This window comes from Episyrphus balteatus, chromosome 1, assembly GCF_945859705.1.
Source record: "Episyrphus balteatus chromosome 1, idEpiBalt1.1, whole genome shotgun sequence".
In the NCBI taxonomy this organism is placed as follows: Eukaryota; Metazoa; Arthropoda; class Insecta; order Diptera; family Syrphidae; genus Episyrphus; species Episyrphus balteatus.
Window position 1 is genome coordinate 4,808,193 of NC_079134.1, and position 14,978 is coordinate 4,823,170.

General features: G+C 31.5%; 4 protein-coding genes across 4 annotated transcripts in view; 1 reads left to right on the forward strand and 3 right to left on the reverse strand.

Moving 5' to 3' along the window:
• LOC129906518 (uncharacterized) overlaps window positions 1–435 on the forward strand; it is a 35,781-nt gene extending 35,346 nt beyond the window's left edge. Inside the window, exon 5 of the mRNA XM_055982297.1 lies at window positions 17–435. Coding sequence (XP_055838272.1) covers window positions 17–174 — 158 coding nt within the window. The 3' untranslated portion in view covers window positions 175–435. The remainder of the gene's footprint in view (window positions 1–16) is intronic.
• Window positions 436–577: 142 nt separating this feature from the next.
• Window positions 578–6,263, reverse strand: LOC129905317 (transport and Golgi organization protein 6). The gene is made up of 4 exons (XM_055980772.1): window positions 6,167–6,263; window positions 3,885–6,098; window positions 3,663–3,814; window positions 578–929 (listed from the first exon to the last, which is right to left on the reverse strand). Exons 1-4 carry the CDS (start codon window positions 6,231–6,233, stop codon window positions 579–581), a joined length of 2,784 nt encoding a protein of 927 aa, XP_055836747.1. The 5' UTR covers window positions 6,234–6,263; the 3' UTR covers window position 578.
• A 4,352-nt stretch (window positions 6,264–10,615) lies between these two features.
• On the reverse strand, window positions 10,616–11,289 carry LOC129905324 (NEDD8). Its single transcript, XM_055980780.1, has 3 exons — window positions 11,133–11,289; window positions 10,932–11,062; window positions 10,616–10,855 (listed from the first exon to the last, which is right to left on the reverse strand). Exons 1-3 carry the CDS (start codon window positions 11,148–11,150, stop codon window positions 10,771–10,773), a joined length of 234 nt encoding a protein of 77 aa, XP_055836755.1. The 5' UTR covers window positions 11,151–11,289; the 3' UTR covers window positions 10,616–10,770.
• A 1,435-nt stretch (window positions 11,290–12,724) lies between these two features.
• LOC129905321 (homocysteine S-methyltransferase-like) lies at window positions 12,725–14,711 on the reverse strand. The gene is made up of 5 exons (XM_055980777.1): window positions 14,541–14,711; window positions 14,237–14,416; window positions 13,910–14,172; window positions 13,724–13,849; window positions 12,725–13,201 (listed from the first exon to the last, which is right to left on the reverse strand). Exons 1-5 carry the CDS (start codon window positions 14,695–14,697, stop codon window positions 12,938–12,940), a joined length of 990 nt encoding a protein of 329 aa, XP_055836752.1. The 5' UTR covers window positions 14,698–14,711; the 3' UTR covers window positions 12,725–12,937.
• Window positions 14,712–14,978: the final 267 nt, after the last annotated feature.

Below are 14,978 nucleotides of genomic sequence, written 5' to 3' on the forward strand. Positions count from 1 at the left end.
TTTCTTTTTACCACAGGTGACTTCCAAAATTTTGCTGGTAACCTAGGAAGCGTGGTATTAACAGTATCACTATCTGTGATAATGGTAGGAGTTTTTGTGTATGTTGTGTTTCGCGAATCAAGACGGAATACAATATCGCGACGTAATATGCAACAGCTCCCTAAGAGCCCATAAAAAGGTTGTAAGCTAACTAATTTTTTTTTTTATAATTAAATTTTATTGATAAGCTTAATGATTGGATTTATTTTGTCATTTTGGTGACGAGTTGAAATCCAATCACAATCAAAAGACTTTTCTATGCTCATTTGTCTTGTCGAATTGTCGTTTTGTTATCCACTTTTTGACTCAAGATGACTGAGCATAGTTGATGTGCTCCTTCCTATTATTTCAATTTAAAATCTCGTTAGTTTTTTTAAGTTAAATTATAAATGATTCCTTTTTTTAACATAAATTAGTGTATTTTTTTAATAAATAATATTTTTTTTAAATCTTAAGATTATGTGAATTAAATATTAAATTTAAAAATAAAAAAAAATTAATAAAAAAACATTTATAAAAAACAAATTCCATTGTGCTTCTTAATTTAATTCAAGAATGTGAGGTTTTTGGTTTTTATTTTTAATCGTCATTTGTGGTGAATCTTTAATTCCAATAATTTTAATTTCCTTTTCTCGTTTTTCTTCGGGAAATAGGAACTTTTTACATTTATCACCGAGTGCCTTTAATCCATTGGCAGCATGTAATCGAATTTTTTCATCATCCGAATCAGTTGATAGAGTTTTTAGAACTCGATAAATTGGCAATAGATATTCTTCGTGATCTAATAGATTTTCCATTCCTAAGAGTAATTCACTGAGGACAAGAACTGCAGCTCGTTTAGATGGGGAATATTTGCCAGTTTGAATTTCATTTTCTATCAAGAGCAGCAACTGGAAGGAAAAGTTTTAATATTAATTTATGTTTCTTTTTAATTTTTTGAATAAGAACTTAAGTTTAAAAGTGGACTAGTGGACTAGTGGACTAATGGATCAGCATTTCAAATTTACATAGAACCATTGAATAATTAAATATATAAGTGACACCAGGAAAAAAGGAGCTATGAATGAGATGTGGCGCTACAGTTGCTTTACAGGATTCGATACTATATATGTTTTGGTTTTAGTAGCTTTTTTAAAATATGCAGAATTAACGAGGCTGAAGAAATATTAATATTAATTATAATAAATTTTGTTTTATTCTTATTTGAGATGATTTTGTTTTTCTGTTTATTTATAAACTGGCTAGAAAATTTTGGTTCATCCAATCTGGCCATATGAGACATTATTTAAAAGTATTTTATAATGCTATATGAAATGAGACCCGAAAATACTATTCTTAAAATTTTTAATGAATAGAATGGTTTAATGACGAAGTAACGTTAATAACACTGAGTGACAAACTTTTAAAAAATTCTTTTCTTGGGACCTAGTACGCTTTACTTTTTTTTTGTAGGGATTATTGAGCATTGTGAAATGGCATATTTTTTTTTTTTTTTTTTATTGCAAATTTGTTTAGAAGATGGTATTTATGAGATATCAATAAAAAAAAAACTAGACTTCATAAGCTCAAAAATGTGCAAATACTATTTTAAACATTTTTTTTTCACTTGATATGGATTTTGCACATACTTAAACAAAATGGATTTTTTTTTCTAAAAGAACTTAAAAGTCAAGTTTAAGATGTTGTTTTTATCCTTTGAGACGAATTTTCTATTCTGAAAATGTACCAAATTTGTTTAGAAAAAGTTTAAAAATTTAAGCAACTTGCATTTTAAGAGCAAGTTCGTGTGACCCAGTCGTACATTTTATTTATGACTTTGTTACCTACACTAACAGGACTATTAAAATTGGTGTTACTTTCATGTCATTATAACATGCCTAAGATATGCATACGAGTATAACAGTTTTTATATTTTTTTTTTCAAATTCCCGTCGTTAGAAAAAATTGCTTATTTTTCCTTTTGATTTGCGTTTATGCGCTCATACAGGTTGATTCAAGAAGAATGTAATGTCAAAGAGCTAGAGCGTATTAGTTCGGTTGAAACAAGGAAAATGTTGTATATTATATTAATAACACTGGTCTTCAAGGAAATCCTCCTTTTAATGAAACTATACTTTTCTAAAGTATTTTTGTGTGCTGATTCTGATTCCGAAGTCAAAAGTGGCCTAGCACATCAAGTTTTTAGGATATTCCCGTTAGAAAATCTCGAAAACCCATTTTTTTTTGCTGTTTTCGAAGCAATATTTTGGCGTTAGTAAACTTTTTCAACTAAACTTGTCACGGTTTATAAAAGAACTTATTTTTTTTATTAAAATTCCTCAATATCCCTTTTCTTATTCGAGATATCTAAATTTAAGTAAGTTAAGTAGTTTCGGCATATCTTACTATAAAGAAACTGATCATTAAAAATTCATACATATTTCTTTCTCCCAAGAACAAAAGTATACTTTTCTAATAGATTTTAGTATGCTGATTTTGAATCCGAATTCAAAAAAATTCGATCAGCTCCTGTTTTTGAGATATAATAGTTTTTTGAGATTTTTTAACCAAAAACTTGATTTTGTGATTCCCTAACGCGTATATCTCAAAATCCTGACGTGCTAGATTCTTTTTCATGTGGGATTCACTGAAAACTGCAGGATTTCAATATTTTTGCTGTTTAGTATCTTAAAATGTGTGTTTAACTTTAATTAATAAGTACAAATTTGGTGTCATATGATAGATCATGTTATGAAAAATAAGTCCTCCAAATTTGAGCTCAATACGAATATTAGTTATATTTTTGTACTAGGTCAACCGAATCTAAAAGGGATATTTTCTAAAAACTACTCATATTTTTCAAAAATCATTTTAAAAAAATGGTACGTGCTAGAACTATTCTGAAACCAGATTTAGATCCAGGAAAGTCAAATCTTTCATAATTTCCAAAAAAATTTTGAAGGCAAAAAAAAAATGTTGGTTACTCCTACAATAAAAGACTATACTCTTGTTGAAAAGCCAAAACCCTCGTCTTTTATTTGTTTTCAAAATAAAAATTTGTACTTCTTTGTATTTAAAAAAAAAGTTAAATTACTTTTTTATAGCCACTATTCAACGGTTATATTATTATTTTTTGTATTAGAAAAATTATTTTAAAATATGAGTGATCAATCCATGCATTTGTCGTAGCAATGTGAAAATTATTAAATTAATAAGCTTTTTTGCACTTTTGTACCAATAACATCCTAGTAACTCTAGATTTGATAAAAACTATTACAATCTGCAATCCCCTTTGGACGCGCATATTTTTAAAAAAGTTTGCCACATACAATCCTATAGATTTTTTTTATACCACAGGTGTTTAAAATATTTTGTTTTACATTTTGCATCGAAAAACGAATTTCAATATTTTTTCAAAGAAAAAGTGCAACAGCAAAAAAAAATTTTTAGTGCTTATGGTTTTAGACAATTATTGTATAAAATGATTAAGAAAAAGAATTTAAAAAATTCATTCAACTGGTTGCGATAGAAATTTTTTTCTATTTGGTTTTAGTACAGTCATAAGTTCAGCTATCAGCCATTTCAGGCTTATCCATTTTTTACCGCACACCCTGTATATAATTTTGTTTAAACAACAATCTTACCTCTTGAAAAAAACTATGAACTTGGAATGTCAATAGCTTACACAACGTAGCCAAATTTGAAAAACTCGACCATCGAAATTCATTACTATCCGATCGACATCCATTAATAAAACAATTCAATAAAACATCTTTATATTTATAAGAGAGTTGACCTATAAAAACAAAACAAAAAAAGACAAAATTTAATTAAATAATACAAAAGAAAACAAACTCAAATCTTACCCAATTCTCTAGTAACTTTAAGAATAGCTTCTCCCACAACCAATCGATAATCAATTTTATTATCTCTATTCAAATACTCATCCGACAGTGTTTCCAACACCTCAGTTTCCATAACATTCAACAATGCAACAAATAATCTCACACAATTCAAAAAAACATACGATTCTGGTTCTTTTAAAGCATGCAATGCCAATGCCAATGTAACATGTCCATTTGCTTCAGCATCTTTATCATTTTGACGAAGCATTTCAATCATTAAATTAATACCATAAGCTTTTAGATGAGCTTCACGTTCCTTCATCAAATCTCTAGCTTGATTATATTGACTTGTACGATTCACAAATGATGCTTTTAATCCACCTTCCAACAAATGCAATAACTTATCAATTCTATGAACAATCAATTCATTTGGAGTTTGTTTTCGCAATTCTTTTAGAACTTTCGTGAAATCCCGGTACTTTTCAGGAATCTCTGAATTCTCAATCATCTCTTGTGTAATTGTGAGTAAAAGAAGCAAAGTGTGATCGGTGCTTTCTTGATTTCCCAACGACTGACCACCTCTCCGTTGAATAAAAGTCCGAAGGAAATCCAAGAATTCACTTGAATTCTCACTGATTTGTGCCTTCAAACCAGAATGATTAACCAAAGTACTAAGACAGAGAACAATCTCCACTTTAATTGGATACTTTGAATTAAGAAATGTTACTAATTCTTCTTCACTGTGAAGGAGGTCTATGGAAGCATCTAGATTGTCATCATCGTCTTTTGTTAAAGCCTCCTGCATCATGCCCAAAAGGCACATAAAAACGATATAAGTCAGGATATTATGATTAGATAAGGTCAAGATTTCTGGAAGAACATTGGATATATTCAGTTCCTCTGGTTTGGCATCAGGAGAATTTATCTTCACAGTCAACTGACTAAATGTGGAATCGGGGAGAATCGAAACTCTCGGATGTAATTGTACCCATTCATCTGGATACTTTTTAGCTACCAAAGCATTTACAATCTTATCCAACTCATTACGAGATCGATTTGCCAAACAACGAACTATAACTCCTCGAATCTGAACTTGTTCTTTAAACTTGTCAGGAATAAAACTATATACAGACAAGAGAAGAGGAAGATATTTGGTAAGCATTTCACTTGGCAAACATTCCATCGACGACGAGCAAAAACAAGTGAATAGGAAATTACTTAAAAAAGTCAATTCCTTATGTTCCATAACAATCAATCCACTAATTATGTCCTCGGGATGAGCCAACTTCTCAAAGACTTTATCTAATCTTTCTGTGATAGCTTTTTGGGTATCAACTTTAAGTTCATAGAGTTTCTTTAAAGTCAGTAACCCTGCTCCCATGCAAAAAGCCATATTTGAATTTGAAATACAAAGATTCAAAAACTCAAAAATCTGTTCTATCAGACAGAGATAGAATTTATTGGAATGTTTTGGATGAGCTACAATATTAGCGACTACCTCAAAGTAATCACACTCAGCTGCATCAACAGCTGTCCGTTTCATCAGCAAAGTACTGACAAAGTAAGTAAAGCCGCCTTTGGCCATAAGTTTATTTAGCAATTCAAAATGTAATCTCTTTTGAAGAGCCGGTGGAAGATTTGGCAAACCTCTGAATAAGAGGATATTTCTAAAATAATCACATTTAGATGATTCATTCCAGATAGCATTCAAATCAGATTGATAGAGTTTTCTCTGCGGTTCAGTGAGTTGGATTTTCTTTTCCAAATCGTGTTCAATGATTGTAAGGATTCCAGCAATGTAATCGCGTGTGACAATGCTTAGATTGCCACCGACATGGAATTTACGAATGGCAAGGATTTTGCGAAAAGCTTTAAGTGAAACAATCAAGTTTTGAGTGGAGGGTGGAGATTTGGTAGGAATTGGCGCGAAAATTGGATGTTCGATTAGAATTGAATGGAGATTGGCGCGGAGGCCAAAACCGGAGACATCTTGAATGGCATCAATCAGAAGATTAACATGTTTGGTAGAGATGAGGTCTTCTTTTGAATCAGAGTCGAAATCGACTTCGTCTATAACCGAAAGGAGAATTTGATAAATGTACAAAGAATACCTCCATCCTGGATTATTTTGTGATGTTGCTTCCAGTTTGAAAGCTTCGGAGAGGATATCGATAATTTCATCATGTTTAATAAGTGTGGATAAGATTTCAAGGTTTTTCTTGATTCGAGGTAATTCTAATGGAAAAAGTTTATACATTTTTTGATAGTGTACATACAAAAAATTTAGTTTTGTTGACACTTACCATCTTTATCATCGGAAATAAGATTAATTGATTCGATGGCTGATAAATATTTTGGTATATTTTTCATGATTAATTATGAGTTTTTAAGTTGGTTGGTGTTTTTGGCGATGTTGGAGTTTTTTTTTCTAATTTAATTAAAACTAAAATCTAATTAATACAAATTGAGCACACTGGAGAGATTAGAGGAAGAAGTTTTTGTTTTGGTGGTTTTGATGTGATTTTGACAGATTGTTATTTGGGGAACTGATAAGACGAGACTCGAAGTATGATTCTCGAATATTCTTGTTTTGTGAAACGTTCCAGGTTCATGCAAAATGACGTAAGGCTGTATTCACAATTGAAAAAATAATAATAAAAAAAATTATTTTGAAATTCAATACACTAGTACGCTGCTGATGCGAAACGAAATATTTTTAAGTCTAAAAAAACGACAACCAACATGTTAATCAAAAAATACCATCGGTAATTACAGCAAAGTAAAATAATAAAAATATACAAATAAAAAAATTCAAGAACATATAAAAGAAAATATGCAAGTTTTAAAGCAAAAACAAAACAAACTTAATTTTGTTCAAGTTTTTGTTAACGAAATTTTGTATGGAAAATTTCGTTTCGCTTCAGCTGCGTACTAGGCTTTAATTGTAATAGAAAAAAATTAATGAGAAAACTGGGGTCGAACTACGGTATACGTTCGTTAACGTTTTGACTATTGCTCTCTCTCTATTTAATCAGAAGAAAATTATAGACAGATATAGTGTCAATACGTTAACGTGCGTACGACGTAGTTCGACCACTGTTTTTAACTTATGCCGACTTTTCACGAGTCGCACGGCTAAGGTCATCAATTCGTTCAACTAAAGTTTCGTCCATTATTATATATTAGGTGGTTTTTATTTTACTTTTTTGCGAAAATTGAGTGCGACGCCCCATAGGTTAAAAATCAGGAAAAAAAATAACCTATTTTTTTCATATTATTCTAACCCTTCCGGGTCCTATTTTGATAAGAAGTTGGGTAAATGGCGGATGTTTGATCATTCATACGTATAAACTTGTTAATGAAATAGGATCAGAAAGGGTTAGGAATAAAAATTTGAAAAAATTAGGGCATTTTTTTTTTGCTGATTTGGAACCGATCTAGGGGGCGTCCCCAATTTTTTTCTCCTGAGGACCACCCTAGTATGCATGACTAGCACCATATAACTTAGGCCAGAACTATAATTGGAGGAAGCAGTCGGATGCTAATGTCAAATTCACGTTTTCGTCGTTGTTTTCTTTGACTTTTCGACAAGTTTTCATCCGTCGAGTGCGAGCGCTGTTCCCTTCTGTTTCGTCCGACGCATCCGACAATTATAGTTCTGGCTTTAATTAAGTAACCGCTGTTGGATTTTCGATTGACTCTATACTCGGCTTACTCGGAAAAGTCTGCATAATTGTGAAGAAGTAGTCTTTAGGTGTGTTTTTTATTACAACCGGTCTTAACTAGACAAAAAAAACGCAGTCTGGGCTAAGCAATTTCCATGTTAAATACAACAACACCTTAGCCCCTTGGGCTTAGTTGTTTAGCCCGGAGATTTCTCTGGGCTTAACTTTTTGAAGAGTTTTAAATCTGTGCTACCAAACTAATTTTTTCATAAATTGTTTAGAATTGGTTTAAAAACGTAAAAACTGACGTTTGGAAGGACAAAATGAATTAAAATAGTTTTGCTAGCATACATTTTTGTATCTCTTTGTAAAACATACATGAAAAATACAAGAAAATGACGAAAGGAAAAATATGACAATTCTAAATTTTTGTTGTGTCTGCTGTTTTCGGAACATTCAATATACAGTGCTGCCAAGATTTCAGGTTAAGCCCCGAGGCGTTTTTTTTGTCCAGTTAAGACCGGTGGTAATAAAAAACACACCTTTTATTGTTTCTGGTTTCATTCAATTCTATAACAACTTTACTTTTGAGCTCATTCCAATCGTATTGTTTAGCTTAAATGAACTTCTATGCCAAAATTGATTATAGATTATGTCAGTTCTTTTGTTTACTGAATGTTTTTGGTTTTTCAATCTGCTTTCCATAATTTGGGTCCATTGGTACTTTTCAATATTTAGAGTCGGCCAGACTAAAATCGCTTCTTATCTGCTGGATTTTAGCAACCATACAAAATGATCTCCAAAATTTAGCTTAGCTTTCAACCTACTTGTTGTGTGCAGATTCAGCTGGAAAATCACAGATTCCTTTCTAGCTGTACATTTTGCATCTGTCACAATCCAGCGGAAGTAAAATAAGTAGAGAATAACGGAGAAAAAAATGTCAGCTAAAATTTAGCACGATCTGCGTTACTAGACTTTAAACTATAATTCCAATTTATTCAACTTTCAATCAGAAAAAATTCTTAATGTCACCCAATACCAATGTTCTCCGTTCAATGAATCAAGTGTTTCGACTAATGGCTTACAACCTGTTTTGCATGAGATTAGAGCTGATTTTAAAAAGAAAGCATTTGGTTCGTAGTTCTACATTTATATTGATTTATTCGATAAATCAATATACAAACATATTTTCCTTAATAAGTAAATAGTTTTCGGCAGAAACTTGTTAAAATCACATACATTTCCAGAGCAATTTTTTTTTCAAATCGTCGCATATGTACGTTAAGCCTAGTATCTACGCAGCTGAAGCGAACGAAATTAAATTTGCCAACGTTCATCCAAATCTCTGTGCTCGTTTAATGTACCACGTAATTGTCTTTCGTACACTTGAGGTTTCGTGAACGGATACGAAGATTTAGCCACTCAATTCACTGTACCAACAAAAATCTCTCCTATCTTTCTATTCCTTCTAACTAGTGCCGTGCAGTTTGCATTTGAAAGAACTAAGATCTTACAGGCATGAGTTAAAAATTGTTAATAATAATTCCTTTATTCGTGACCTTTTTTGAATTCAAATTCAATCTCAAGTGGGCTTGAGGTCTTGTTCATACATTTTTCCTACCATTTCTCCGACGTTTCTGAAGAAGACTGTAAACACAGTCGAACTGTCGGAGAAGTGATAGGAAAAATTTATGAACAAGACCTCAAGCCCACTTAGAATTGAATTTAAAATTTATTAATTTTTTCCATTTTGCAAAATTGTTGGGAAAACGCAAAAAACTGAATAGCTTCTATATTTTACTGTTTTCAGATGTTTGACCTTCAGATAAAATAAAGATTATGTAGATTTGAGTCGAATGAGGTAAAAATATTATTTCTATCGGTTTCTGGTAGACAGGTATAACGGTTTAAAAACGTTGGACTTGGTGTGTTTTTTTGGCAAAGCTATTCGCAGTAGGATTACCCAAATATCAACACTGACCAAAAATTCATATGCACGCACCAAGAGAAAGGAAAACATAAATTTATAAACTTCATCAAATTTCTATCCACAGCTTGGTTTAGCTTCTATTCCTATCGGCAGCTGCGTGTTGTTTTTGTAATGCATGTAAACGCCAACTGTGGATACGGATAGCAATGCCAAAAAAACACAGCTTATCTCAGCCCGAAAAAAAATACCGTTAAAAAAGCAAAAAAAAACTCAAAAAATCGCTTTTCTTAGATTTTTTCATGTTTTTTAGACTTTTTTTGGTATGGATTTTTTTTTTCAATTTAAAAAAAAAAACATTTTTCCGATATTGAATTTGATTCTGTACAGAAAGTTTTAAAATCAATTTATCAAAATTATGCTTTGTTAACGAGATATATTAAAAAAACTGAAAAGGGGGCTTTGCACCCCTATCTTCAATTTCGACCATCTCATTTAATAGGACTCCGCGGTTTTATCTTCTCTTATAACACTTTTAACGTTTTAACCCGTGAACGTATTAAGACATAATCAGTAACCAGAAATCCTGGATTTATTCTGTTCTCCAAACTTATAAAATCTTTCAAGCCCTGTAGAAGAAGATTTGTCTACGCCTAAAGATAAATTTTGCATCAAAAAGTCAATTTCGAAAAAAAGTGGACTTATTCCGTTCTTAAAACTGACGATTCAATTATTATAAAGGGTCAAAACGTGCCGAATTTAAAAAGTATATACATATTCCAAGTTGTGGTCTTTAATGTTCTTTGTGTGCGATATCATTCTTATTCGTGCTAAAATAGAATGTAGATAGCTATTTCAAATACAATCCTTAAACGACACACATGGTCTTTTGCTTAGATACGAACAACATGAAAAAAGGATATTATCTACTTGATGAAGAATAAAGGTCCGCATTTAAGATATTGTGACCGAGTACGTAGGTAAGTGGTCTTCTATCTACCAACTTAGCTCACAGAACAGGTAGGCAATCTTTTGAAGAACCAAATGTGCAAGATGTTGTCGTAGACATAGGAAAAGCCAATAACACATGTTCAGCCTTTGTATTTTCTTTCTCTTTTAAAAATACGTCTGCAATGAATTTGGACGTAAATTTACCAATATTTCTTTTAATTATTAAATAAAAATAATGTTTTTTTTTTATTTTGTATCAATTTTTACTCATCACAATGAAAAAAGATTCAATCTGGATTACCTGCCAATGAGTGGGTGCACATTTATATAAAAAAAAAAAAGAATAAATTAAAATACATCTCCTTCAAAATCCACCCCGAAGAGCTAACACCAAATGAAGAACAGAGCCTCCCTGTACTTTGTAATCTGCAGCTGTTTTGTCATCATTCCTTTTTTTTTAAAGAAGACAAAGAACAAATTCAAGCATTTTAAATAAATTTCAATTATCTTTTTCAATAATCTTACATTTGTTTTCCAGAAAAAATTAATCGCTGTTGCTGTGGTGGAATACCTTCTTTCTCTTCGACACGTTCCTTGATTCTATCGACTTTGTCAGTGGGCTCAATATCAATTTCGATTTCCTTTCCAGTTAAAGTCTAAAAGAATAAATTTCACATGAGTCAGAGAAGTGATTTTATTTAATTAAAATATTTAATTTATATTCACTTTGACTTTGATGAGCATTTTGAATTAGATTTGTTTTTATAAATATAAAAGATTTTAATCTAAAAAGCAATTGATTTCTCTTTTTTTTATATTTTTTGTGTAAAGAAATTAGTTTGCAAAAAAAATGCCGCTGCTGAAGGTATAGTTTGAAGTTTGGTATATTTTTTTTGACAGATAGCGCGAAATGAAGTTGTCATTTGAAAACGAGTATCGAAGTGTTTCGATGAAAGCTCATTTGATAGTGGCGCTGTTGATGATTGGAAGATAAAATTATTTACTAAAGGTAGGCTTACACTAATATTTATAATTTTATCGCAGAGCGAAAAATTATTAGACGCGTTATTTTCGCAGATAAGGCTTAATTTGATGTTAGGTTATGTCGTTTTCCAAAATTTTGGGAGTGAGTCACTTCTTTTTTGTGCAATTTTGGAATTTGTTCACGATGAATTTGACAAGTGGAGTGATTTGACGTTTGCTTTGCATGTGTTTGTAATACTAAATAATAAATACAAAAATAACACAATCTTTTAAATTCACTTGTATTGATATTTTACAATACTTTATTGATTTTTTTTTTATAAATAAATATAATTTCCTTCACAAAGTCAAATGTAGAAGTATTGGTAATCACTCCGTCACTCCTTCAAAATTTTGGGAGTGAAGAATTCAGGTTAAGTTAGGTTAGGTTAGGTTAGGTTAGGTTAGGTTAGGTTAGGTTAGGTTAGGTTAGGTTAGGTTAGGTTAGGTTAGGTTAGGTTAGGTTAGGTTAGGTTAGCTTAGGTTAGGTTAGGTTAGGTTAGGTTAGGTTAGGTTAGGTTAGGTTAGGTTAGGTTAGGTTAGGTTAGGTTAGGTTAGGTTAGGTTAGGTTAGGTTAGGTTAGGTTAGGTTAGGTTAGGTTAGGTTAGGTTAGGTTAGGTTAGGTTAGGTTAGGTTAGGTTAGGTTAGGTTAGGTTAGGTTAGGTTAGGTTAGGTTAGGTTAGGTTAGGTTAGGTTAGGTTAGGTTAGGTTAGGTTAGGTTAGGTTAGGTTAGGTTAGGTTAGGTTAGGTTAGGTTAGGTTAGGTTAGGTTAGGTTAGGTTAGGTTAGGTTAGGTTAGGTTAGGTTAGGTTAGGTTAGGTTAGGTTAGGTTAGGTTAGGTTAGGTTAGGTTAGGTTAGGTTAGGTTAGGTTAGGTTAGGTTAGGTTAGGTTAGGTTAGGTTAGGTTAGGTTAGGTTAGGTTAGGTTAGGTTAGGTTAGGTTAGGTTAGGTTAGGTTAGGTTAGGTTAGGATACGTTTTATATGAGCCATTAAAATTGAAGTAACACCGAGCTACTTTTTTTGTGGTTGTAAAGGGTTTTTCAATTTGGATCGAGACATCTTCGATACTTTAGTATATCTTAACATTCCGTGTGCTCGTTTTTTGGACAAGAATTCGTTTCAATGCTTAAAAATTATCGAGCATTTACAAAATGCAGTTTAAAATGCTAATATAATAAATGTAAAATTTTCAAGGTGATCCTTATTTCAATATCACTCAATTTATTGCTATGGCTTTTAAATGCATCTGTCAACCGTATATCAGTCTTTAAAATTCTCACTAATAAAATAAGTACATTTTAACGTTAAAAAAGAATTTATTTTAGGTATATTTTATTTATGTATTAACAATATTTAATTCTTAAAATTTTATAAAAATTTATTAATTCAAAATTATGTACCCTAATTTATAGTACATGGTACATATTAACAAGTATATGACAACAATCTATGTATTCATAACATAATATATTTTTTTTTTTACTTAAAATATAAGTAAATAAACTTAATCTAAATCTTCTTTCCTTTAAGACCTCTAGCACAATCGCCCATGCGTTGTATATCTCTAGCGTAGGTTCTACAGCAGCCGCCAATAATTTTAGCGCCATAATGAATCCATTCGGGAACATAATTCTCCAATGGAACACAATCTTCTTTACCTGTCCAGCCTTTTCTCACATCATAAATTTCTCCACTATTTGGATAAACTACAAGTGGGATTTTGTCTTTCTCTGTACGATTTCCATTCAGACTTTGGAATAGTTGAGTTACGAACTTAAACAAAAAAAAATAAAGAATTGATTATTAGAAAAAGATTGCAAATACAAAAAAAAAACGTGTGTCAAATTCGGTGACTGTAATTTTGTATGGAGTTGTTTATAATTTGAGCTCCGAAAGATCAGTTTAATACTCCTTGAGCATTTTCGGAATTCAAAGAAAAGTCATCATCATAAGGTTAAAACCCCAAATAGACAATTTTGCTTCGGTAAAGCTTTATAGGTGCTTCTATAGCTGTTGTAAGGCTTTATAGAAGCCAAATTGTTAGTTAGACATTAGTTTGATTTTCGGCATAAATTGACTCGTGTCGCGATTTCTTGACTAAGTTTCCGGTCAACTTTTCAATACAAAATTGACTATAAAAATATTTTTTTGACAGCTCATTAATTGAGGAAACGCTTGAGTAGCTTTTTTTGAACCACTGTAAAATCACACTTGCCGATTTTTTTGACACACGGTTTTCAGAAAAAACAAGCTTCCTATAAGCTAGGAAAACAAGAAAACCATGCAAAAACTTACTTTTGGATGAAGACAATTGACTCCTATTGCTAAACAATTATCTAAAGCTTTTCTCTTTGTCAACTTTTCCCAAATAGACAAAGCAGCTTCCCTAAAGCTTTCACCGTGAGCTAAGCTTGTAGCATCCTGTAGATTACAATTTGTTGAAAAAAGATTGAATTTTATGAAAAAAAAACTATTATTTACCTTGCATTGAAAAGAGATCCAAAATTTAACTTCAGGATATTCATCACATAGCAAATCAACCAAAGCATCAGCTTCAGCCTGGCACGGAATTGTCTCAATAGCCAAAGCGTCAACACCGGCCTCAAGACACGCATCAATTCGAGTTCTATGCCATTGGGCTATAACTCTTGGTGCAACATAATCGGCATAAGATCCTGTATATTCAGAACCATCATGTAAATGTGCTCCATATGGTCCAATCGATGCAATGATCATTGGAAGACCTAATTTAAATAGATAATCTTATTAAATTCTATTTAAAACAACATGATGTCTGTTTATTATTACCATCTTGTAATCTCTGATTGGTAGCATAGCATTCACGAAGATATTTCTCCTTGGCTACTTTAGCAAACTCGACAGTACGTCTTATCAGTTCAATGCTCTGTTCCTCATCCATCTCCAAGTACTCAACATAACCTTCCACACTGGCTTGATAAGTATTAGTTAAGATAATGTCTGCGCCGGCTGTAAACAAACAAAAATATTATTATTTTTATGATAAGAAAATAAAAAACAAGATTTTTGAAATTTTTGTCCAAAGATCGTTCTAAAAATTTTATGTTTCAAAATAAATCGTCGTATTATGTACCTTGAAGAAAGTCCAAATGTGTGTCGATGATGGCTTGTGGATTTGTAGCATTAAACTTTGCACTCCACAGTGGGTCACCATCGACTTGATTGCCCACATGGACAGTTAGTTGGGTCGCAAAGCCCCCATCTTTGATCATTACTCGTCCAAGTCCCATTTTTAATTATTACTCTGCAAAATGAAAAAACAAATTCTATGTTATTATCTTTGTTGTTTATAAAAAAAAAAACGAAAATAATTCTAAAATATTAAAGGTTTTTGAGATAAGCTAAATTTTATGTGTCTGCCTTGACATTAATTTTTGTATTGTTTTTAACAAGATTATTGTATTTGTTTTTAATTTTTAAAATATACCTAGACAGACACCTGCTATATTTAGCTTGAGATATGCTCGCATTAAAATCATCAGACAAAAGTTATGAATTTTGACGATAAGGT